The 25,132-nt window shown below is 39.5% G+C and overlaps 1 protein-coding gene and 1 pseudogene across 7 annotated transcripts in view; one reads left to right on the top strand and one right to left on the bottom strand.

Annotated features, from left to right (window-relative positions):
* The window catches only part of LOC110110307 (dynamin-related protein 3A-like), a 46,342-nt gene extending 31,729 nt beyond the window's left edge, over window positions 1–14,613 (top strand). For 4 of the 7 annotated variants that reach the window (XM_028694249.1, XM_020841727.2, XM_020841722.2 and 1 more), the window contains 7 exons: window positions 319–358; window positions 457–602; window positions 691–837; window positions 13,172–13,224; window positions 13,391–13,490; window positions 13,604–13,737; window positions 14,218–14,613. In XM_028694249.1, the coding sequence (XP_028550082.1) occupies window positions 319–358; window positions 457–602; window positions 691–837; window positions 13,172–13,224; window positions 13,391–13,490; window positions 13,604–13,737; window positions 14,218–14,353 (756 nt within the window). In that variant the 3' untranslated portion in view covers window positions 14,354–14,613. Of the gene's footprint in view, window positions 1–318; window positions 359–456; window positions 603–690; window positions 838–13,171; window positions 13,225–13,390; window positions 13,491–13,603; window positions 13,738–14,217 lie in introns of those variants that run through there. The other 3 variants (XM_028694248.1, XR_002304682.2, XM_028694251.1) reach the window with 3 other exon arrangements.
* A 467-nt stretch (window positions 14,614–15,080) lies between these two features.
* Window positions 15,081–20,243, bottom strand: LOC114579489 (annotated as a pseudogene).
* Window positions 20,244–25,132: the final 4,889 nt, after the last annotated feature.

Genomic DNA, 25,132 nt, shown 5'->3' with positions numbered 1-25,132 from the left:
CTTAGAACTGTAACATTTATATCATTATCATAACCAAGCTCTTTACACCCCCTACACATCTTTAATTTTCTACCCATCTCTCACCCACTATGATAATCAACCTATTTACATTCTCTCGATTTGCCAAATCTCCCCACCTCTCCTACTTACTATTAGTGATATTTCTGCTACTGTGGTTGCCAAACTATCTCAATCTCACCTCAAGAATTTTTAGTTTATCACACATCCATCTTAACTCTTTGATTTTATGGCATTGAGATTTCATGATTGCATAAAGAAAATTATAGTGTTCTTATTGTTGCATTCAATATGAAATAGGGTGTTCGACCTGTTGCTGATTCTGACCGAGGTTCATCTGGTAATTTACCTTTGAAAATGATTATTCTCATGTAAAAGGTACTCTTATTCTTTCAATTATTATTTTTTATTATTTTATAAAATGTTATTATTTATCAGGAGCAAGTGGATCAAGTTGGGGCTTCTCAACAATTTTCGGTGTGAGTGAAAACCGAGCAACTACAACAAACAGTTCATCCAACAAACCTCAGAGCATTCCTACTCAAAATGTGGATCATTCACCCTCCATGATCCAACTAAGAGAGGTTGGTCCAATTGCTGAACTAGTGTCCTTTTAAGTTGTGCTGCAACACAAAATTATTTACCCTCTCTAACTGGCACTCATTGTGATAGCCACCCGCAGTCTTGAAGCCTTCAGAAACTCATTCGGAGCAGGAGACTTTGGAGATTACCATAACAAAATTATTGCTTAAATCTTACTATGATATTGTTCGGAATAATGTTGAGGATACAGTTCCGAAGGCAATCATGCACTTCCTGGTAAATAAAATTCTAGTTGTCAGCTTTAGGATATGACATTTTGCTATTTGTTTTAGTCACTTTTGCATGGTGATGACATAACATCTTCTATTCGTCCTCCTAATTGCAAGCTGCATACTGACTGTTATATTCAATTAAGTGCTGCATACATAATTGATGGAGCATTGACGATTATGTTTATATTATCATTAACATAGAAACATTACTGATTAAATGTTGACTCACTTTCATAGATTTGGCGGTTATGGGATTGTATAGTTCTTCTAGCGTGACATAAAGATAGGCATATATGGGAATTACTGCCTTTTTTGCTTCATTAATGAAAAATTAAGCAGTTTATTGGTGCAATATGTGTTACATGAACAAATAATCACATGAAAATTTACGTAATATGTTATTACTGTTATATTTGTTTTTTTTTAAAGAGTACTGATATATTTGTTGGGCTTGTAAAAATTCACATTTTATTAATATTCATGTTATGTTTGACATAGAAATATGAGGACTGATTGGATGTTGACTCATCTTTTCATTGATTTGGTGGTTATGGGATTATGTAGTTCTCCCGACATGTCTTAAAGTTAGGCATGTGTGACAATTACTGCTTCTTTTGCTTCGTTAATGAAAAAAATTAAGCAGAGTTACTTGTACAATTTGTGTTGCATGAACACAGAATCATATGAAAATTTAAGTACTATGTTGTTATTACTGTTATACTTGTTGGGATCGTAAAACTTCCAATTTGATTAAGCACTAATTAAGCAATGCATACATCATATGACATTGAAATCAACTCAATTGTTGAATCGATTGCAAATTATTGCTTCAAATTTTTTTAGGGACCAAACAAACTCCAAACTGCGCAATGTTTTGGTTGAAACAATTGTCTCTTCCCATTGCTTCTAATAACACCAAGAATGTTTGAATTTGAGCTCATTTGTGCATGAACTGACCAAAGTAGTTTTTGCCAAACCTACCCAACTCAGTTTAATGGATCGAGCCTCCATGTACTTCCTGATAATGATTGATCTATTGCATTGCCACTCCATTGATCGCTCTGCCAACATAATGTTTCTGCAAGTTGGCATTCTCTGTTGTCCAATTGTCTTGAGGCTTTATTATTTTCTTGCAATTAGCTTGTCTAAATATGCATTTCTTAAGTTTCTATGATTCCTATAACTCTTTGATCTGTGAATTGAATGTGATATTGGATCTCGCTTGAGGAGGTGAACATTTTGATATAAAAATAGTGCTCTATCATCGCTTGTTTTGCCAAGTCTAAATTTGATCTCTAAAGTTTTTCATGATTATTTTTGTCAATCAAAATTATGGAGTTTTGATCATTCAACTCAATATAAAGATATATAGACACACACACAGTATGTGTTATGGACTTTGGCGATTGCAGGGAAGATCATCTCTCTCTGATCGAATTTGCTTATAATAATAATTTTCAGTCAAGAATAGATATGAATTTTTATGAAGCTCTATACAATATGATAATTTTTAGTCAAGAATAGATATGACTCTTTATGAAGGTCTATACGGTAGGAAGTGTAGAACCCTCTATCTTGTACAAAGATGAGAGAGAGGAATCAAATTGAGTCAGTCTTAGTTGATGATGTAACTGAAAAGATATGTCTGATCAAAGATAAATTAAAAGCTATGCTGGATAGACATAAATAGTATTATGATGCAAAGCATCGAGCTGTAGAATTTCATATTAGAGATTTGTATTTGTAAAGATTAAATCGATGAAAGGTATAAGCAAGTTTGAAAAGGAAGGAAAGCCGAGTCCAAGATAAATTAGATCATTTGAGATAACCAGAAGGATTGGAAAGTCTTCTTACATGTTATAGGTGCCAAAGTATATGTCTGATATTTATAATATATTCCACGTTTCGTCTCTGAGGAAATGAGTATCAGGTTATAAAAATAGAGTATCTCAATTACAAAGAGGAAGTAGAAAGAATTTTGACATATGAAGTTGTAAGATTAATAAATAAATAGATCCCAATGGTTAATGTACAGTGGAAGAACATGACAAAAAGAGAAACCACTTGGAATATTAAATATGAAATAAGACAATTATATCTTGATTTGTTTCATTGATTTGACTTTTGAAATATCGAGGATATTGTTTTTTTTAGGGAAAGATTGTAATATCGGAGAAGCAACATGCAATTGTACCCAAGAATTTAAAAATCAGATCGAACTGGCTGGACTGGTTCAACAATGAACGGATCTTAATATTACGACCCGACCGGGAGGCTCAAATTAACGAGGCTGTAACAAATGGCCAGATGGTAGAATAAATTCTTATTTGCTAACTCTATCTCCAATACACTAAAAAAACCACTAAAACTTCAAAAAAAATGATATAAAATAAATTAAATATCTTTCATTCGGTGCGTCACGTTTATGGTACACATTTTTACCTCTTCTATTCATTTTGATTATATTAAATTATATATTAAAAAAATTAAAGCAACTAAAAATAAGCCACAACTCAATGAGTAAAATATGCTTCTAAACTAGAGTAACTAAAGACAATTTGGAAAAATATGCATGATTCCTTTTTCATTTAATATCATAAAATAGTTATATTTAATCATATAATTTCATTTCAAGACTTTCAATATTATGTATAAATCATATCTATCATAGATATCATATTTGTATTCATATTTTTCTCATTTTTCATAAATAATACAACCGTCACTGGAGTATCCATCTAATTTAATATCAATGAAGGTACTCCTTTTTCTTTTCCATAATATTTTTCATTTACATGCACGGGTACATTGCGTTCTCAGTCAGTACAATGAGGGTTTGCACTCTATCAGTTAACATACACATGCAATTATATATATCTAGTCATTTCATTCATATTACATTTATTTTACTTTATGCATTATGCAGTAATGTAAGGTAAATTATTTAATATGTAAGAAATGAATCATTTGTAATACAATTAAAAAAAATAATAAGATAAATCATTTGCAATAACAGTTACCATAATATAGAAACATGCATATTCACTTTGATTCAGATTGCTTGCACCTCTGTTTTAAATTGCGCAACAAGAGGCGCGCCTGATGTGAAACCATGAATTGTTTCTTAGAAATTAATAAAATTTTGTTAGAGTAATGATAATACAATTTAGTGCTTATCAAATTTGACAATTCAAAAAGATCTTAGAAGTTAACAAAGTCTAGGCAAGTTGTTACAACTAAGTTTGCAAGATCTATAAAATAACAACCTCAATCACAAGTAATGAAAATGAATAGCCAACTAGAATCCGACGGTTAACAAAGCGATTGTCTCACCTTGAGGCTTAAAATCACTCTTCTACGTCTAAGGTTGTCGGAGGAAGAAGAACCACACAAGAAACGAGATTACTCCGAGGTAGACGGCACCGGCGATCTGTAGAGGTGGAGAGGGAGGCGTAGGATGTGGAGGTAGCAAGGAATGATGACCTTCGATGATCCACTCGTAATCTGCGAATTGTCCGTCGATGACTTGCACAAGGGTGGGGAGGATTTGATCCAAGTAACCTCCAACTGTGTCGTCGTCGCGGTCAAACCCCACGTCAAAGAATGGGGATCGAAGTACATGAATATTCCCGTAGACGTCAAACACAAGTCTGCCTTCAAGCTCAGGATCCGCCATGCATTCTTGCCAGGAGTTGAGGTAGAATCCAAGAAGAAGTGGGGAGGGAGGAGGTGGCGGCTTGGGGGGAGAAGGTTGGCCGGCGTGAGGGCTAGGGGGATTCGGCTATGGGGGAGGGGGCTGAATTGAAAGTGCAGGAAATGTGAATGAATTTTAGATTTGGGTGGTTTAAGGGAGGGATTTAATTTGAAATTCAAATTAAACCAAGTAGGGGAGAGAGGGCGGCAAAGGGGAGAAGATTTGAGCTAAATTTGTGGTGTTATTAACAGAATTTGGAAGGGAGAGAGAGCCCATTGAGGGGGCCGGCCATATGAAAAGGGGGAGAGGGATTTAGGAGTTATGAGAGTGGGGCCCAAGTTTAAGTAAATAATTTAATTAAATTTGAATTCTAATTTCAGATTTAATTACTTCCCAAAAGATTTAAGATGAGAGGGAAGCAAATTTGAATTTCGAATTTGGCTTTAATCTCTTTAATGGACTTTCCTAATTGAATAAGCACAAATTAGGAAAGTAAATAACTCAAGAGATTTAAAATTCAAATGATGGGAGGATCCAAAGGGGGAGGCGACGGGATGGGGTTGTTGGGCTGGCCGACGGGATGATGGCCAGCGGGTGGTTGGGCTGCTGCTGGCCGGCGGGTTGATAGGGGAGGGGGAGCGGCGGCAAGGATCCTAGGGGGGAAAGAAAGGGCAATTCTTTTAGGGATTCAATATGCCACGGATTCACTCACCTCCAATATCTCCAATTCGGATTTCCTCAACAACGGCTTGACCGAAAATGTAAAGCTCGACCCTGTCGAGCAAGGGGCCTGAGAACTCTCGTACAACTCCAGAAGGTCGGGGTCCAGTCTCTGCATCTCATCACGCTCCAGCCATGTATCCTCCGTCTCCGGCTTCCCTCTCCAACGAACTAAGTATCTTCGGCGCCCTCCATCCCTGGTGGAAATAATCTCATCACTGAGTATGGTTTCAATCTTCTCCGTATTAGGTAGTGTGGGAATTTTGGGAAGTGGAGGTAGGCTTGGGATCTCACTAGGTATGGACTCACAAGGCTCAATATTTAGTGGATTTTCAGGGTTAAAATCAGGGCCATCAAAGGCTACTAGATCCTCAATGTTAAACGTGGGATTCATGTTGAAACCTTCTGGAAGGTCTAATAAATAGGCATTACTATTTATTTTGGAAGTTATTTTTAAGGAACCTGCGCTTTTAGCATGCAATTTCTTAACGGCCCCTGGTGGGAACCGTTCCGGATGAATCCGAACCATGACATAGTCTCCAACTTCGAACTCCTTGAAGCGTCGCTTAAGATCAGCATTAAGTTTATATTTTTTATTACTTTGTACAATTCTTTTATTAATCTCTTGATGCAATTCCTAGAGATGAGATGCAAATGCTGATGCAGACTCTGGCACTCTAATCTTAGGACTCATGGGGAGTAAATCTATCGGTTGCCTAGGTTGGTATCCGTAAACAATCTCAGCTGGACTCATGCCGGTGGTCCGATTGACCGAATTATTATAAGCAAAGTCAGCAATAGGCAGTTTAGAATCCCAATCTCTAATGTGTTCACCTACTAAAGTCCTAAGAAGGTTCCCAAGGCTCCTATTAACAACTTCTGTTTGACCATCCGTTTGTGAGTGAAAGGCGGTGGAGAACTGCAGTTTAGTACCCATCTTAATCCATAAAGTTTTTCAGAAATAGCTCGTAAATTTCACATCTCGATCCGACACGATTGTTTTTGGGAGTCCATGAAGTCGGACAATCTCATCAAAGTATAACTTGGCAATTCTAGAGGCATCGAACATTTTGGCACATGGGAGGAAGTGAGCTATCTTAGAAAAGCAATCTACTACTACACAGACGGAATCATGCTTCCTAACAGTTTTGGGTAGCCCTAAAACAAAGTCCATACTAACATCTTGCCACGGGCAGTTTGGGACGGGAAGTGGAGTGTAGAGGCCAGTGTTCTGATTCCTTTGTTTAGCTAGTTGGCAGGTATGACAACGTTTGATCAATCTACTAACATCTCGCTTAAGGTTGGGCTAGAAAAATCTATATTCAACTGCTGCAATGGTCTTAGCCCGCCCAAAATGTCCAGTTAAGCCTCCCGCGTGTAGTTCCCAAATGAGGAATTCATGGAGGGAAGTGTTGGGAATACACAACTTTTGAGACTTAAATAAATAACCGTCTTCCAACAAGAAATTATCCACAATTTGTTTATTTCCAGTCGTTTGTGAAGAATATGTTTCTTTAAAATCAGGGCATTCCTTATAATCTTCTTTGATGCGTTCGAATCCAACAACCTCCGTTCTCATCTCTCTAGTGACCATTATCCTACGACTCAAAGCATCAGCTGCTTTATTCTCAGCTCCGGCCTTATGTCTAATAGTGTAAGAGTATTCTTGGAGGAATTCGACCCAACGACCAAGACGGGCATTCAACTTCTTCTGTGAGTTAATGTATCACAAAGCTTCATGATCCGAGAATATCACAAATTCCTAGGGGAGCAAGTAGTGTCTCCAGTACCTAAGGGACTGAATGATTGCATAGAATTCCTTGTCGTAGGTAGAGTACCTTTGACGAATGCCATTTAACTTCTCGCTAAAGTATGCCACAGGATAACCTTCTTGTGACAAGACTCATCCTATTCTAATACATGATGCGTCGCAAGTTACTTCAAAAACTTTAGAAAAATCAGGGAGACGCATAACAGGGGCTTCTACCATTTTCTTTTTAATATCCTCGAAAGCTTTAGTGGTGGCTATCGTCCAGTGAAATTCTCCTTTCTTAAGACAGTCCGTTATTGATGCTACGATGGTGCTAAAATTCCGAATAAACCTCCGATAAAATGTAGTCAATCCATGAAAACTTCTAACATCCCTAATGTTCTTGGGTTTTGGCCACTCATTTATAGCTCGCACCTTTTCTGGGTCCGCATATATTCCTTGAGTTGATATGATTAATCCAAGGAACGTCACAGTAGTGGTGAGGAATATACATTTGGCAGGATTAGCAAACAACTGTTCTTTCCTCAAAACTTCACAAACTTGTGTTAGATGATTGAGATGTTGATCCACCGAAGTGCTATATATTAAAATGTCATCAAAGTAAACCACTACGAATTTTCCTAGGAAGGGTCAGAGGACTTGAGTCACGACTCTCATAAAGGTACTTGGGGCGTTACTCAGACCAAAAGGCATTACAGTCCATTCATAAAGTCCATCTTTCGTTTTGAACGCAGTTTTCCACTCATCTCCCGGAAGGATTCTAATCTGATGATAGCCACTCTTAAGATCAATCTTGAAAAAGAGGGTGGCTCCGGTCATCATGTCTAACATGTCATCCAGTCGGAGAATGGGGAACCTATACTTGACTGTAATCTTGTTGATAGCGTGGCTATCAACACACATTCGCCATGAGCCATCCTTCTTGGGAGTCAGCAGTGCAGGGACATCACACGGGCTAAGGCTCTCTCTGATGAATCTTCGTTGCAGGAGTTCATCTACTTGTTTCTTCAGTTCAGCGTGTTCAGTTGGGTTCAGACGGTAGTGAGGAAGGTTGGGTAGGGAGGCTCCAGGTACCAAGTCTATTACGTGTTGTATGTCACGCAGAGGGGGCAGTTGGTTAGGTAAGTCTTCAGGAAAAACATCAGAAAAGGTTTTAAGGAGTGGGTGGACCTCGTCAGGAATGGGTTCACCTACTTCTTCATTGGCTTCTCGAGCCACTAGGGCGTACATGATGGTTCCCTTGTTAATCTCATCTTCTACTTCCTTTGGAGTCAGGAGGTGTAGCCCTTTGTCTTGTTTGGCTGGGGTAGGCTTGGCTTCCATCTTAGGGGGTTTGGGTTGTGAAGGTATTAACTTGATTTTCTTCCCGTTATGCTCGAACACGCAGGTGTTCGTCCTCCCATAAATATGAACATCGTTATCAAATAACCACGGGCGATCTAGGATAATTTGACTTACGTCCATAGTCAAAACATCACACCAAATCTTTTCCTGATATCCCACAAATTCTATAGGAATAAAGCTCTGATCCTTAATTTCTATGGTAGTCGAGTTAATCTAAGAGACCTTATACGTATTTGGGTGGGGTGTCTTTTTGAGGTTAAGTTTGTAAACCATAACCGAAGAGACTGCATTGATACAACTTCCACTGTCGACGATAACTTTGCAACTCTTTTCTCCAATTTTAATAAAGGTATGAAAAATGGAGGTCCTTCGCCAATCATCACTTGGCTTGGGTTGGGACAACGCACATCTAACAACTTGTAAGGTAACAGGTTCGTCTTCAGTGAAGGAGTTCTTCCTCATCAACATGATGGATCATATCAGTTTCAGGTTCGTGCTCATCTTCATCCACTTCTTCAATTATGGTGACCTTGTAGGGGTTAGAACATTGCGAATCACTGTGCCCATACCCATGACACCTATAACACTTGGTCCCTGAAGTGGTTTTGGAAGTGTCACGATCGGGGGCTTTACCTTTAAGGTCCGTGCGAGGTGGAGCCGAACTAGCAGTAGGTCGGTTCGCCATAGAGCCCGAGGGTCAGTTTTGGGGTTGTCCAAATGAGGTCCTATAAGAAGTTGAGCGGTAGTCAAAATGCTTCGTTTGGGAATGGGTCCTAGACTCCTCAAGGTCGAGAACTAGATTGCAGGCTGCTTCATAGTTCTCCAATCTGTAATAGGATGTTCGCCTCGAACCTCACGCATATTCTCCAAATTGGTTCAGTATAGGTTGGCTCGACTAGTGAGTTTCATTTCAGCGAATCTAATTTTCCTAGCTTCCGAAATGTTGTACCATTTGAAATAATTATCCATGGATTTGAGCCAATCCAAGAAGACTTGAGGGTCAAGGGTTCCATCGTACGTCGGGGCATCAATCCTAATGTTTTTCAGCAATTGAGCGTTGTTGTCTCTCCAAGGGTTCTCATTTGCTAAGGGGTCAGGATTGGGCCTAGGGTTATGACGGTATTGATCTCGTTGCAGTCCATGATCGGCCCGTGTGTCATCACCATAAGGTGAATGCGGCCTAGAAGGGGTGTAAATAGTGGGGTTCCATATGCGCTCTATGTTATCCAGTCGATCACTTGTTTGTCGCATAAAGTCTGCTAAATCCGTCTGGGTGTTGCGGATTTGCTGCGTAACAGTTCCTAATTGGCCCACTATGAGTTCTAGAGTCGCCTGGATGTGTTCCGGATCCATGGGTGAAGGCTAGGGGTTGCTAGGGGAAGTTCCGGGGTGGTGGACAGCACCTAGACGCTAAGGTAAGATGCTCCTAATGCCTCTATATGATTCTGATACTCTGTGAACAGCAACCTCCCACAAGGACTTAAGTTGTCTAAGTGTTAGGGGCAGGATTAGAAGGTTGGACAGCAACTTAGGACAGACTTAGGGTCACCTAAATGTCCCTAAATAGTGCAGGAAAAGTTCTGGACAGCAAGGTTTTCAAGTGTGGTAAGTGACCTAAGTGGTTAGGTGAGTTGTAAAGACAAAGAAAACACTTAGGTGATGAAAAATGCTTGTTTAAAAGGATAACAACATGCAGATCTTTACTGGACAGCAAAGTAAAACAGGAATTTCTATTAACTAAGCAATGGTACGTATGCAAATGAACTACGCAAATGCCAAACTAGATTCCTAGGAACTTCTAGCACATGTAAAGCATGCTAGCCATGCTCTGATACCAAGATGATGTGAAACCAGGAATTGTGTTTCTTAGAAATTAATAAAATTTTGTTAGAGTAATGATAATACAATTTAATGCTTCTCAAATTTGACAATTCAAAAAGATCTTAGAAGTTAACAAAGTCTAGGCAAGTTGTTACAACTAAGTTTGCAAGATTTATAAAATAGCAATCAATCACAAGTAATGAAAATGAATAGCCAACTAGAATCCGGCGGTTAACAAAGCGATTGTCTCACCTTGAGGCTTAAAATCACTCTTCTACGTCTAAGGTTGTCGGAGGAAGAAGAACCACATAAGAAACATGATCACTTCGAGGTAGACGGCACCGGCGAGCAGTAGAGGTGGAGAGGGAGGCGTAGGATGTGGAGGTGGCAAGGAATGATGACATTCGATGATCCACTAGTAATTTGCGAATTGTCCGTCAATGACGTGCACAAGGGTGGGAAGGATTCGATCCAAGTAACCTCCAACTGTGTCGTCGTCGTGGTCAAACCCCACGTCAAAGAATGAGGATCGAAGTACGTGAATATTCCCGTAGACGTCAAACACAAGTCCGCCTTCAAGCTCAGGATCCGCCATGCATTCTTGCCAGGAGTTGAGGTAGTATCCAAGAAGAAGTGGGGAGGGAGGAGGTGGTGGCTTGGGGGGAGAAGGTTGGCCGGCATGAGGGCTAGGGGGATTCGGCTATGGGGGAGGGGCTGAATTGAAAGTGCAGGAAATCTGAATGAATTTCAGATTTGGGTGGTTTAAGGGAGGGATTTAATTTGAAATTCAAATTAATCCAAGGAGGGGAGAGGGGGCGGCAAAGGGGAGAAGATTTGGGCTAAATTTGTGGTGCTATTAATGGAATTTGGAAGGGAGAGAGAGCCCATTGAGGGTGCCGGCCATATGAAAAGGGGGAGAGGGATTTAGGAGTTATGAGAGTGGGGCCCAAGTTTAAGTAAATAATTTAATTAAACTTTCATTTTCTTTTCCATTTAACGTGCATGCGAACATTGCGTCCTCTGCCAGTGGTATAAGGGGGTGAACTCCTGTATTTGCATGCATGTACCTTTTCCTTATCTTAATACTTTCATTTTCATTATCATCTTTTAGTTTATTTCAATTTTTTTCTTTATATGCTGTAGTAATATATATATATTCCATAAACCTCAGTTATTCGGTCATTTGCTGCATATTTAATATTTAGCGATATCCAATACCAATACCTTGGCATGCTACAAAGTTCAATTAGCAATAAAATAAAGAAATTAATTTATTATAATAATCATTTATTTGTTCTTCTAAGTTGATTCATTGTTTGCGAATCTAGTCCACTTCCCTTCATTTTGGAGAATATTTTCTTGAGCACTTCCAATTCCCTTTCATCCATGAGAAGGTTTATCTCGATCACCTTCAATCATTTGTCTATCCTAAGCTGTTTAATTACGCTTTCTTTCAAGGAAGTGACTATTCTGATTTCCCTTTATCATTATGTACAGCAACACCTATCAGTTTGTTTTGTGTCCACCTTTGGGGGAAAACTAATTTAGCCATCTTAATGGTCTTGATGACTTACCTGTGTTGCCACGATGTCACCTTTAGGTTGCCATCTCGACTTTAAGGGTTGGACTGGTCTGGACAATGTTCAGTGGTCTTCATAACCTTCATTTATTGAACTGGACCGTCATGACCATCCTCAGTGACCACCACAACCTCTTGTGATGCTTTGTCCATTTCCTTCAGGTTGTGCCATATTCACCTCTAAGAAGACTTTTTATATAATCCTCAATGGCCTTTCAGATCTTCTAATATTGCCTCATTCATTTATAGAAATGTAGAGATTATTTTCCTTACTCAAACCTCTACAAATATATTATCTAGCTGATGTAGAACGGGTAGGAGCTCCATTTCCTTCAGCTGTCCGCATCACTAGCCCTCTATATCTAACATTTACAAGTTTGTTATCTACCGCCCCCTCTACCTGATCTTTATAAATATATTACCTTCCATCATCTAGATAACAATTACAAATTTGCTACTTATCATCTCTAAGCATTATGTTTGGAGACGGGTTGCATGGTATTTAGGGGTATCTCACAACAAACAAATAGATAGTAGGACAAGGGAAAAGGAAAGAGTTTTTTGGATGCTTGTAATAGAGAGATTTACATTTTCAAGATGTATTTCTAATTCTGATTCCATCAAAAGTGGAAGCTTTCAGCTCTTTTACTACCAGGAATGGAAAAGAGTAACAGCAGTAGTAACGTCTTCTTGTTCATGTTCAACCCTCGTCTTCAACAACTACAATTAAATTGAAGAAACAAATGACATTATTTTTTTAAACCTTTTCAAACCAGTGGCGGTGGTTGGATGGTATGATAGGAACTTACTGATAGTCCTTGCCATTGCATCTGCCAAAACTGTGGGATAACCATCTTTTGGTGCATGCTATTTAATATCTTTTAATATTGACGAAGATTTTATAGGGAATTTTGTTAGGGTACGACAAACCAAACTAAAAAAGAAGTAATAAATCAGAATTTGCAAAACACAAACGAACACAAAAGATTTACGTGGAAAACCCAAAATTGGGAAAAACCACGAGGGGATGGCTGCACTATAGAGAAAATAAAAAGTAGATTAACAAATCGGCACCAACCCTAAGCCTTTTACAGTATATTTATAGGATAAAATTAGGGCACCGAAAAATATGCGGAATGCCAAAAATTCCATTACATTCAAAAATTGTTCCGGGGGCTTTGCCCCCTTGGACCCCGACACATCTGCCAAGCGAACAACGGTCAAGGGCATGAAGAAATAAGGGTGTAGCCAAATTCGAGGCAACTCCAACAAATTTTACCAAATCTGTGGGATTTCCATGCATGATCTTCACAAAGATAGTTATTATCATATCTACATATCCTTTGTTGGTGGATGTATGGATCTTTTTACTACATTTCAGTCAGGTAATGACTCTCTGCTCATGTCAGGTGAATCATGCAAAAAGAGAATTACACAATGTTTGTATCAGGAAGCTTTACAGGTACTTTCTGTTGTAATATTCTCAGCAGCCACCCCTCAACCAATTATTTTTAAGATTAAAAATCTCCTCATTCCCTACACTTTAGCATTGTTTCTTTTGCAGTTAAGAAAGCTGGAATTAATCTTCAATATTAATTTCAATTCTTGCCCACATTTTTTTCATGCAGAGAAAATCTTTTTGAAGAAATGTTGCGAGAACCGGATGAAGTGAGTGCGAGGAGGAAAAAGATTCGGGAAACTCTCCGGGTTCTACAGCAAGCTTACAGGGTAAAGTCTCTTTTAACTCTTGATATCTAAGATCTACTTCTGAAGTTGGAATTCTATAAATGTCATTTGGAAACACATTCTTACTGTGATATTTGATTGCTTTTGAATTGAAGACGCTTGATGAATTGCCATTTGAAGCCGAGACTCTAGAGAAGGGCTATTCTTTGGATACAGAGTCGACTGGTTTACCTAAGAAGGGCTATTCTTTGGACACAGAGTCGACTGGTTTACCTAAGGCCCATCGCAGGTTAAAATCTAAAAACCAAACCAAATCGAACCTAAAAAAGACCAGTTTTTGTTTTTTTTTTGGGTTGGGAGTAAGGGTTATTTAAATTAAGGTTAATATTTCAATTTTAAAATAAAAAAATTGGGTTTAATTGATATCAATTTTAATGGTGTATCTTTATTTCTTGACTTGTATATTATTCGGAAAAAGTGTCTTATTGATGAAATCAAATTAGGTCAACATATACAGTCTATGCATTCATGAAACTAAATAGGTTGGAGAAAGTGCTAAGGAAATTGATAGTTTAAGATTTAAACTATGATATTGAAGTGAGAGTCATTTCTAGTAGAAATGATGTAGGTGGGATTATAGATAAAAATTTTAAAGATAATATTATAGAAATTAATAGAACTTGAGATATAATTATAACGTTAAAGAATGTTGTTGATACTAAGATTATTAATATTATAAATATTTATGCTCATGCTACTCTATTTCCAGCGATCAGAACACAGCTCACACTTCCTCTCCAAAGAACCCCAAGTTGAGGAAGTCAGCTCATTCTGGAGAACAGCCATCACCTCTATTTCCCAACTCTGATGCCAATGTACGGGGACCATTCACTTCAGAACCTTAAATAGAAGCTAAGTATGGTTAGTTTCAGAGCAGCATACCTTCGTGGATAATATGATGCAATTCATAGGTTATATGCTTTACGTCTTTTTTTCCAAGCAGGGAAAGTGTCCAGTGCATGTTGCTTGCATGTAAATATAGTTAGGCACGATCCTTATTCTTTTTTGCTTATAGTTTTGTTTTATTTTTTATTTTTTTGGATAAATTGCAATATAGTTTTGTTTGGAATTAATAACATGAACTGTCTAGCTTTCTTAGCTGAAATTTTCTTGCGTTTCCAAACAGCGCTAGTGGCCTCTCTGGCTCTCTCTCTTTCTACCTTCCCTCTAAATTTTTAAATATTTCTTTTTATTACACTATCTTTGTTTTTATGACCTCCCTCCTGAGAGAACATTAAAATATTGAATTGCTGAGAGTAACAGATATAGAGAAGGAAGGGATTGAAGCGAGAGTGTTATTTTGGGAGAGATTGGAAGAACGAGAGAAGCGGACGATAAGGATTAAGGGAAAGATAGGAAAGGGATTGAAGCGAAGAAAAAGGAAATTTCGAGAAGAAGGGTTTTGAGAGTTTGAGAAGTCTCCATTCAAAAGTGGTTTTTGAAAGTGAAAGATCAAGTCATAAGTGTTGATTCCGCGAGGATTTAGCAAGAAGAGAAATTAATTCAAGAATAGATCAAGCATCGGTACCCGCCTCGTTAGATCGAGCATCCGGGACGGGTCGTGACATATAGTTTGATAAAGACAACCGCAGAGGATAGTAGTGGCTTCAGTTTGTTGAAATTGCGGTAGTTGGCTGCAATTTATGTTTTGTTGAAATTGCAGTAATGGGTTGCAATTTATTGAAACTGCAATATGCAGTATTGCCTGCTTAGAGTGGGTAACTAACAATCCTCAGGAAATTGAGGAGCCAAAGATTTGATCGTTAATTTGTTAAGAAGAAAATTAAATCTAGAGACAGGGAGAGGTTTGATAAGAATATCAGAAGGTTGATTTGTAGAGGTGATATGAATAACAGTAATTTCTTTGGGTAGAATGTGATCTTGAATAAAGTGATAGACAATTTTGATCTATTTGGTGGGAGCATGAAATATCAGATTGTTTGCAAGAGCAATGACATATGTGTTGTCACAATAGAGAGGTGTGGGTGCAAAAAGTGAAATGTGAAAGTCTTGTAAAAGCCAGTGAACTCAAATAATGTTAGAAGTGGCGGAGGTGAGTGCATTGTATTCTGTTTATGTGAAAGACTTAGCTATTGTGACTTGCTTTTTAAGAGACCAGGAGACCAGTATTCCCAAGATAAGTACATAGCCCTATTGTGGATTTGTGGTTGCCGAGATCTGTTGCCCAATTTGAGTTTGAGTATGACCAAAGTAGTTGATCACCTCTAGTAATGGGTAAACTGAAATGAAAAGGCACTCGAAAGTAGTGTAGGAGACATTTCAGCTGTTGAAAGTGCTTTTTCAAAGGATGATGCATATGATGGTAGTTTTGATTTGTTGTGAAAGCAATGTATCGTTGTATGGTTGATTGAAGAGATCAATCAAGTTTGCAATATAGAGCAGGATCATTGTAATGGTTGATCGGTAGTAGCATTGTGAGCTGGTTTGAGATTCATGGGAGAAATTGCTGGTTTACAGCAGGTCATACTTGATTTGAGAAGGAAATTTGTGGCATATTGGGACTGGTTTAGAATAGGTGTATGTAGAACCTGAATGAAGAGAAAAAGAGAGATTGTATGTAGAACCTGAATGAAGAGAAAAAGAGAGATTGTTGTTGTAGTTGAGAAATACTTGTTGAAATAGTTGGTTGATGGTTGCTGATGAGAAGGATGACATCAACGTAGAGAACTAAGTACATATGAATGTTGTTATGGGAATAGGTGAGAAGAAAAGGATTAGAAGTGCTATACCTGAAACCAAAGTTGAGTAAAAAGTCAGTGAATGTGTTGAAACATTGTCGTGGAGCTTGTTTTAAACTATAAATCACCTTGTAAAGTTAGCAAACATAGGCATGATGTTGGGAGACAGTAAATCCCAGTGGTTAGTGCATATATACAGTCTCATTGAGTTGACCGTGAAGAAAGGCATTAGAGGCGTTGAGCTAAAGAACAAACCAGTTGTGATGAAAAACAATGGTGAGCAAGATCCGTATGATAGGTAGTTTAGCGATAGGAATGAAGGTTTTAATATAATATATCCCATATTCCTGATAGAAATCTTGGGCGACGAGACGAGCTTCTTGACGAGCAATTGTGCCATTAGAATTTAATTTTGTTTTATATGTCCTGCGACAGCCAGGAACAGTTTGAGTGGAAGGCAAAGGAACCATTGTCTAGGTTTCCTTATTATTGTAGAGCCAAGAATTCATCGGACGTGGCACGACACCAATGAGAATGTTTAACGGCTTGACTACAATAGGTGGGAGTAAAGTTAGGTGGAGCAGAAGTCATGAGAGTAAGTTTGTTAATTGGTTTGAGGTTTTTTGTTTTAAACCTGGTTAGCATAAGATGAGTAGTTGGCTGGAGTAGTGAAGTAGAGGGGGAGGAAGGTGACAGGTAATACTTACATGCACAAGTAAACCTAACCCAAATCAAGTATCTAAACCACGCAAACTGCTGTCCACAGCAGAAAACAGCCCAAAACAGTGATAAATCTGAGAGAAAATAGGGAGATATCCGTAGGAAATCAAAGCAAACACTTATATTTCCCTGATGGATGAAAAGCACTTGCAAGATAGAATTTTCCTTCAATTCGAGAGGAAGGAAAAACTCTCCACTATCTCCGGCAACGCCGAGAGCCAAGACAAATCCTAGATCTCAAGGAGAAAATTCAAATTCAAGATAATCCTCCATTTTCCTCCTAACCTCCTAATTAACCATAAAGGAGTTTTACAAATTGTCTAGACAGCCCCTCACATTCAAAATTTTCCTCCCAAAACTCCTCCTTGGCCCCCCGTTGGTTCCGCCTGTGCCGCTCGGTTCCGCCCCGTGCGGTTCCGCCTCGAGTAGGTGAGGACCGGTCCGGGTTGAACCAGTCCAGCCGGCCCTTCCTGGGCCGGCCTAACAGTACTCCCCTCCCAAAAACTCACCTTGTCCTCAAGGTGAAAGGAGGGAAATTGCTCTTTCACTCTTTCAAATGTCTCCCAGGTCGCCTCGAAATCAGGGAGGTCCTTCCATTGAATCAACACTTCTTTGTTTCCTTCTTGATCTGTTCTTACCCCCATAAGCTCCTGGGGTTCTAACATCACTTCCCAATCCTCAGTCAATGCTGGTAACTCGGCGCTAACTGCATGCTCCCCCTAAGCTCTCCTCAGCTTTGACACATGGAACACTGGGTGTATAGTAGTGGAGGAGAAGCGATGGAACTGAAGAAAGGACTCACACTGGTTCTGATGATACCTGCCTCCAACATCTCCTTGATCAGCTTCTCAATTTCATCTTTCTGAATCTGAGGGTAGCGATATGGCCGAACACTGATCAGTGACACTCCCTCTTTTAGAAGAATGGCGTGTTCCTGCGCTTTAGGGGGTGGCAATCCCTGGGGTGGCCATTTTTGCATGGTTTACAGCAGGTCATGGCTTTCTTCAACCTTTCGAAGGCCTGGGTCGCTGCATCACCCCAGGAGAAGTTGTCTTTCTTCAGCTGCTCCGTCAATGGCCAAGCGATGGAACTGTACCCCTTCACAAACCTCCTATAGTATCCCGTTAGTCCCAAGAAACCCCTCAACCCTCTGATGTTCTTGGGCATGGGTCATTTTTGCATTGCTTCAATTTTTGACTGGTCAGCTGCCACTCCCTCTTGAGACACTACATGTCCCAAATATTCCACCCTTGACAGGGCAAAACTGCACTTCTTTAAGTTAGCTCTCAGCTGATGTGTCTGTAGGATCCCCAAAACCTCCTTTAGATGCTTCAAATGTTCCTCCTCAGTCTGTCTGTATACCAAAATATCATCAAAGAAGACTAGCACAAACTTCCTCAAGTGTTGCCTGAACACCCTGTTCATCAAGGACTGAAAGGTAGCGGTGGCGTTAGTGAGCCCAAATGGCATCACTAAGAACTCATAGTGCCCCTTATGTGTTCTGAACGCAGTCTTCTGAATGTCCCCTTCATTCTGATTTGGTGGTAGCCCGACTTCAAGTCCATTTTTGAAAACACCATCGCTCCCTGCAGCTCATCTAATAACTCATCGATCACTGGAATGGGGAATTTGTCCGGTACTGTCTCCTTGTTCAGGGCTCTGTAATCCACGCAAAACCTCCAGCTCCCATCCTTCTTTTTGACCAATAAGACTGGACTGAAGAAAGGACTCACACTGGTTCTGATGATCCCTGCCTCCAACATCTCCTTGATCAGCTTCTCAATTTCATCTTTCTGAATCTGGGGGTAGCGATATGGCCGAACACTGATCGGTGACACTCCCTCTTTTAGAAGAATGGCGTGCTCCTGCTCTCTAGGGGGTGGCAATCCCTGGGGTGGCTGGATTACCTCCCTGTACTGCTGTATGAGCGGTTGCACCACCCGTGGAATGTATCCTTCCCCCACACCGACCCTCTCCAAATGTTGCAGCTCCACCAAAAATCCTCCTCCCACCTCCTGTATGGATCTGATCATGGATTTGAGAGATACGATTGCCCTTGTCAGCCCTGCATCCCCCTGGATCACCTTCCTCTGCCCTTCTATCATTAGTTTCATTCTTAGAGCACCCCAGTTGATCTTGGTCTCCCCCAAAGTCTGTAGTCATTTCATCCCCAGGATGACATCTGTACTTCCCAATTCTAAGGGGAGAAAATCCTTCCTTGCCTATAGCCCTTGGATGGTCAAGACCACTCCCCTGCAAACTCCTCTCCCCATCTCCACCTTCCCCGTGCCCATCATCACCCTATAGCCTCATGTATCGACTAGCTCCATCCCTAACTGATCCACGATCTGGGTAGAGATGAAATTGTGGGTTGCACCACTATCGATCAGCACCACACTTCGCGGTCAGCTATCTCTCCTCTTACTTTCATAGTGTGACTCGGACTGAATCCCACTACTGAGTTCAGAGAGACTTCTGCCACATCCAGATGCAGCTTCTCCTCTCCGTCTGACCCGCTCCCACCTCCCTCGTCTTCCTCGTCTTCACAAACGGGGAGAACCTGAAGAGTTCGATCCTTGCACCGGTGTCCGGGCATGTATTTCTCATCACATCGAAAATATAACCCCTTTGCCCTCTTCTCCCGTATCTCCTTCTCGGTCAGCCGTTTGAACTGTCCACCATTTTCCCCTCCTCCAATCCTATCCTTTGGTGCCTCCTTGAGACTCCCAGAGGATCCCCCCTTTGAAGGCAAGATGGTAGTCGTCATCTTGTACGATCCCCCTGAATAGTTTCCCCTAGCTCCTCTTTCAGATTTCTTCTGATCCTCCACCAATTGTGCTAACTCCATAGCCTTCCCGAGGTTTCTCGGCTCCAGAACTCTGACAGCTGTTCGTATCTCTGGCTTAAGCCCCTTCATGAAGTTCCCCTCCAGGATCGACTCCGAGATGTGATTCAATCGGCTAGCTAAGTAGTCAAATCTGTCCCAATAATCTTCCACCGTCCCCTCCTGAGTCCGGGCAAAGAACTGCTCATAGAAGTCTCCTCCCTCATTGGATTGGAAACGTTCTAATAGGCAGTCCTTAAACTCCCTCCAGCTCCGAATGGGCTCCCTCCTGTCACGCCACTAATATCATGCCAAAGCCTTTCCTTCCAGACATAATCCTGCCGCCGTCAGCTTCTCATCCTCTATCAACCTGTTGACAACAAAGTAACACTCCACCTTGTAGATCCAGCCATGGCCGTCTTCCCCCTCGAAAACGGGCCTCTTCAATTTCCTCACCTTGGGATCTGCCCGGTATCCTCCATAGCCTCCCATTCCTCCAGAGGAGGCGCTCCCCATATGTCCCGATCGTCCCTCCGACGATTATACTCGAACCCCTCTTCATACTCTCCTCTCCTTCCTTCAACATCATCACCTCGACGCTGAATACCTTCAAATTCAGCACCTCGACGCTGAATACCTTCAAATTCAGCACCTCGACGATGACGTTCCTCCCTTCTTCCTTCAAAATCCCCCCCTCGACGCTGAACTCTTTCGAATTCAGCACCTCGGCGATGAGATCCCTCTCTCCTCCCACCAAAATCAGCCCCCCTTCTGTCATATCCTATACTCATCTCTTCCCTAGAAAAAGGTTCTAGAGGAGGCATGTCGTTCTTTTCCTCTAGGATTTCCACCTCCGATTTCTCCTCCCCGCAAGGGGTTCGGATTTCCTCTCATGCCATGGCCGTCAGCGGTCTCTCTCACTTCCGATGTCGCCGGATTAGTCTTCATTTCAGGTAGTTTCTTCATCATTTCTTCCATCGCGGTGAACTTCCCCTCCAACCTTTCATTGTTGGAGGTGATTTGATTTTGAAAGTTGAAGAATCTTTCCTCCAAATCGGATTTCAATTGTCCGACTTCGCCTTCTAAGACGTCAACCTTCTTTCCGGCCATCGTTCTTCCCAACGGATCTAAAAAAAATCACTTCCGGAAGCCAAAAGCTCGTTGAAAATAGGGATTTCAGCCGCCTAAGGTCCCCAATCGAGGCTCTGATACCAATTTGATAGGTAATACTTACATGCACAAGTAAACCTAACCCAAACCAAGTATCTAAACCACGCAAACGGCTGTCCACAGCAGAAAACAGCCCAAAACAGTGATAAATCTGAGAGAAAATAGAGAGATATCCGTAGAAAATCAAAGCAAACACTTATATTTCCCTAATGGATGAAAAGCACTTGCAAGATACAATTTTCCTTCAATTCGAGAGGAAGGAAAAACTCTCCACTATCTCTGGCACGCCAAGAGCCAAGACAAACCCTAGATCTCAAAGAGAAAATTCAAATTCAAGATAATCCCCCCTTTTCCTCCTAACCTTCTAATTAACCATAAAGGAGTTTTACAAATTGTCTAAACAGTCCCTCACATTCAAAATTTCCCTCCCAAAACTCCTCCTTGGCCCCCTGTTGGTTCCTCCTGTGCCGCTCGGTTCTGCCTCGAGTAGGTGAGGACCGGTCCAGCCGGCCCCTACTGGGCCAGCCTAACAGAAGGATGGGTAGCAACCGAAGGTGTAGTGGGGGTAGTGGTAGTTGAGGTGGTGGGTGAATGATTTGCAGAGGCTGGTGGCTATGAGAAATAGGTAAGTGGATGGGTGTAGGTGTAGGTGTAGATGTAGGAAGAGTGAAGAGTGGTTAAGGGTGAGAGGAGAAGGTGAGGATGGTGAACTAGAAGGTGCTTGATGTGGGGAAGGCTTGGAGAATGGAAAAATGTGTTCATGAAAGATAACATGGCGGGAGATATGAATGCGGACAAGTAAATTATAACAACGATAGACATTGTGGGAAGTTGAGTAGCCTAAGAAGATACATTTAGTGGAGCAAAGAAACAATTTATTAGAAGCAAGAGGTGCTAGCCGTGGAAAACATAGACATCCAAATGTCTTAAGATGATCATAGGAGGCTGATTTGTGGTGGAGGAGGTTATAAGGAGCTCGAAGTTGAAGAGCTTTGGAGGGTAGACGATTGATTAAGTATTTTGCGGTGGAAAGAGCTTCAACCCAGAATTTAATGGGTAGATGAGCAACATGTAGAAGAGTGCGAGTGGTTTCCAGCAGATGTCTATGCTTATGTTCAGCAAGACTGTTTGTTCTGGAGTGTATGGACAGCTTAGTTGATGAGTGATACCGTGTTTGAACATAAATTGTTGAAAATTGTGGAAGAGACATTCGGCACCTGAATCTGATCGAAGAGTTTTGATTTTTTCATCGAAAGAATTTTCAATCATAAAGGTAAAATGCTAAAATTTAACATAAGTTTCTGCTTTTGTATGCATGGGAAATAAGCAACATAAGCGAGTGAAGTCATCAATAAACATAACATAGTATTTATATCCATGAAACAACATAATCGATGTCGGACCCAATACATCAGTATGTAGAAGATCAAAATGTTTGGATCTACAAACAGAACATTGTGAAAAAGGTAACTTGTGGCTTTTTGCCACATTACAAGAGGTGCATATAAATGAATTAGAAGAAATACATAGATGCAGTTGCAATTTAGCCATGGTCTCTAAGATAAGTTGATGTGGATGACCAAAGAGAGCATTCCAAGTGGAAACAGAGGTGGGCCGTAAGTGTAGAGCGGTAATGTATGATGGTCCGTCGGATGGAAGTGGACCATTATAACTGCAATCTTGGAGGAGGACATAATTGGTCAATTGATCTTTTTTTAAAACCAAAAGCATCAAAAGAAATAGAATAATGATTATCAGATGTTAGTTTATGTATTGAAAGAAGATTGTGGGTTAGTCCATGAACATGAAGTAGATTGTGAAGATGAAGCTTACGGTTAGAGACTCGTGTTGGTAAAAGTCCTTAGCATATGTGTTGAATAGGCAAGGAAGAACCATTTGCAATGAAAATGGAGTCAGGACCTTCAAACTTCAGAGGATGTTGGAGCTAAGATATATCTGCTGCAAGATGCGATGAAGCAGCTGAATCAAGATGCCAGTCAGGGTTTGAAGATTGCTGCTGTTGTGTAAAGAGTCTTGTTGTAGAAGAAATAGGAGGTTGATACTCCAGGTTTGTTCTATGCCAACACTTGAAAGCTGAGTGTCCCACTTTATGGCAGATTTGACCAATGCTTTAATATTAGAGAGATATTGAGTCGTGGTCATCGCCTCTACAGTGATTAGAACGTTGAAATCGCCTCTCAAGAGTGTTCCAGATGTCATGTGTGGTTTGCAAGTTGATAATATAGGGATGTATGGAGGGTGATTAGCTTACTTGAGATCTATTAAGATTAAACCGTTGGTTGTAAACATCTTAAGAATCTATAGTTTCCAAATTGGAAAATTATCATTGGTAAGCTAAACATTGACAATGTTCTTAAGGTTGGTCATCAAGAATTTGAGAAAAGCAGGAATGATCGAGTCTGCCATGAAAAGAGTGGTGACCAAAACAAGTAATTGAGGTTTCGTTTGGTACGACTTTTTTACTGTTTTTTTAAGCAGATTTCTAATACAAAAATTATAATATATGTATTAAAAAGCTACTTTAAGAAGCAAAAAAAAGCCGTCCCAAACGAAGCCTGAGTGGAAGAAGTGCTGTCGTTATACATAGCAAGAGATGGAGAGAAAGAAGCAGCTTTTAAGCATGTCTCTGATACCATGAGAGAAAATTGAAATATTGAATTGCTGAAAGTAATAGATATAGAGGAGGATACTTTTTCATTTATTTACAAGTGATTCTATACAAGTATATTTAAGGTGAAAAAGTTATAACAGCATTTTTTGTATAAGTGAAGATGCAGCATATTGAAACTACAATTGTGGGCTGCAGCTTACTGAAACTGCAATATGCAGTTTTGCCTGCTTAGAGCATCTCCAACGGAGAACTCCATTTTTTCACGGTAAAATACAACAAAATTTCAAAATGGTGTGGTGCTGTTCCAATCGAACGTTATTTTATGTGCTTCTGCGAAGGTAACGATCCTTCTCCCTTTCACGCGTTTTTTCAGTTGAGAGAGCAAAATAACGTAGGTGAACAGTGCAACGTCAATATTGGCGTCGCACTGTTCACCCGCAAGTAAATGGCGGAAGGTTTGACGTTAGGCTGGTGCGACGTAACGACGTCATACGCTCGTTTGTCGTTCGGTTGGAGATAGCTCTTAGAATGGGTTACTAACACCTTCCTCCCTTCTTCCTATAAATTTTTAAATGCTCTCCCCCCCAAAATTTTAAATATGTGCATAATTAACGTCTAAATTTTTTTTCTTTATTATTTTTTCTACACTATCCTTTTTTTTATAACAATTTAGTGATTAAATTAAATAAAAATATATGCATGAAGATGTGAAATCTAATTGCTAGGTTGTTTTGTGTATATAAATATAAGATTTTAAGTGTTTAATCTGTAAATAAATAATAATTAATTGATGAGTATGTAAATGCTCATAAAGTTTTGGCTATGTAGAATATCTTAATATTAATATTCATAATTGATGAAAAAAAATCATAATATTGATAATAATAGATAGAAAATCATTCTTTCAGATGTAAAATTTAGATTAGATTAATTATATTTAATCTATAACATTTTATCTTGAAAATGAGACTTTAAATAAAATTAAGGTTTTATTTATGATTGTTTTTCTCATCATTTTTTTGTTGTTTTAAAGATGTTTGGTAATAAAAAGTTGTTCCACATGAAGCCTAAGGTTTTATTTGGGATAATTTTTTAGTGCTTTTTAAAATAATATTTTATATATTGATAAAAGAAAAAAGAAATAGATGTTATATTAGGCAGTGGTACCCACCATCTAACTTATGGATGCTAGAAATATTTCTTTTAGTGGTTAAAAACTAAGTTTGGTAAGCTTATCATTTCTATGTCTAAATCCATCCTTTATACATTAGTTTCACTAATTTAAATATTTATATAATCTTGGGATAATTTTTTTTACTATTTTTTAAAAAAATTCTGTACAAAATATTTTAAAAGTAGTGAAAAAAATAGTGGCAAAATATTTTTGAAGTGAAGTCTAGTTTTTATTTGAGTTTTTTTTTTTTTTTTTTAACTATTTTTTATGATTTAAAAAACCTATAAAAATGATATCTTTGCATGTAAAAATTTAACAAATTTATCTAAGAAAATCTTTTTTTTCAAAAATTAGTATGGAAACTAAGTTCTCTCAACCAATAATATATAAGTATAAATAATTCCA

The sequence above is a fragment of the Dendrobium catenatum genome, unplaced genomic scaffold (assembly GCF_001605985.2).
Source record: "Dendrobium catenatum unplaced genomic scaffold, ASM160598v2 fragScaff_scaffold_421, whole genome shotgun sequence".
Taxonomy (NCBI): domain Eukaryota; kingdom Viridiplantae; phylum Streptophyta; class Magnoliopsida; order Asparagales; family Orchidaceae; genus Dendrobium; species Dendrobium catenatum.
The sequence above is the reverse complement of the archived record's forward strand: the minus strand, read 5'-3'. Positions and strand labels throughout refer to the sequence as shown.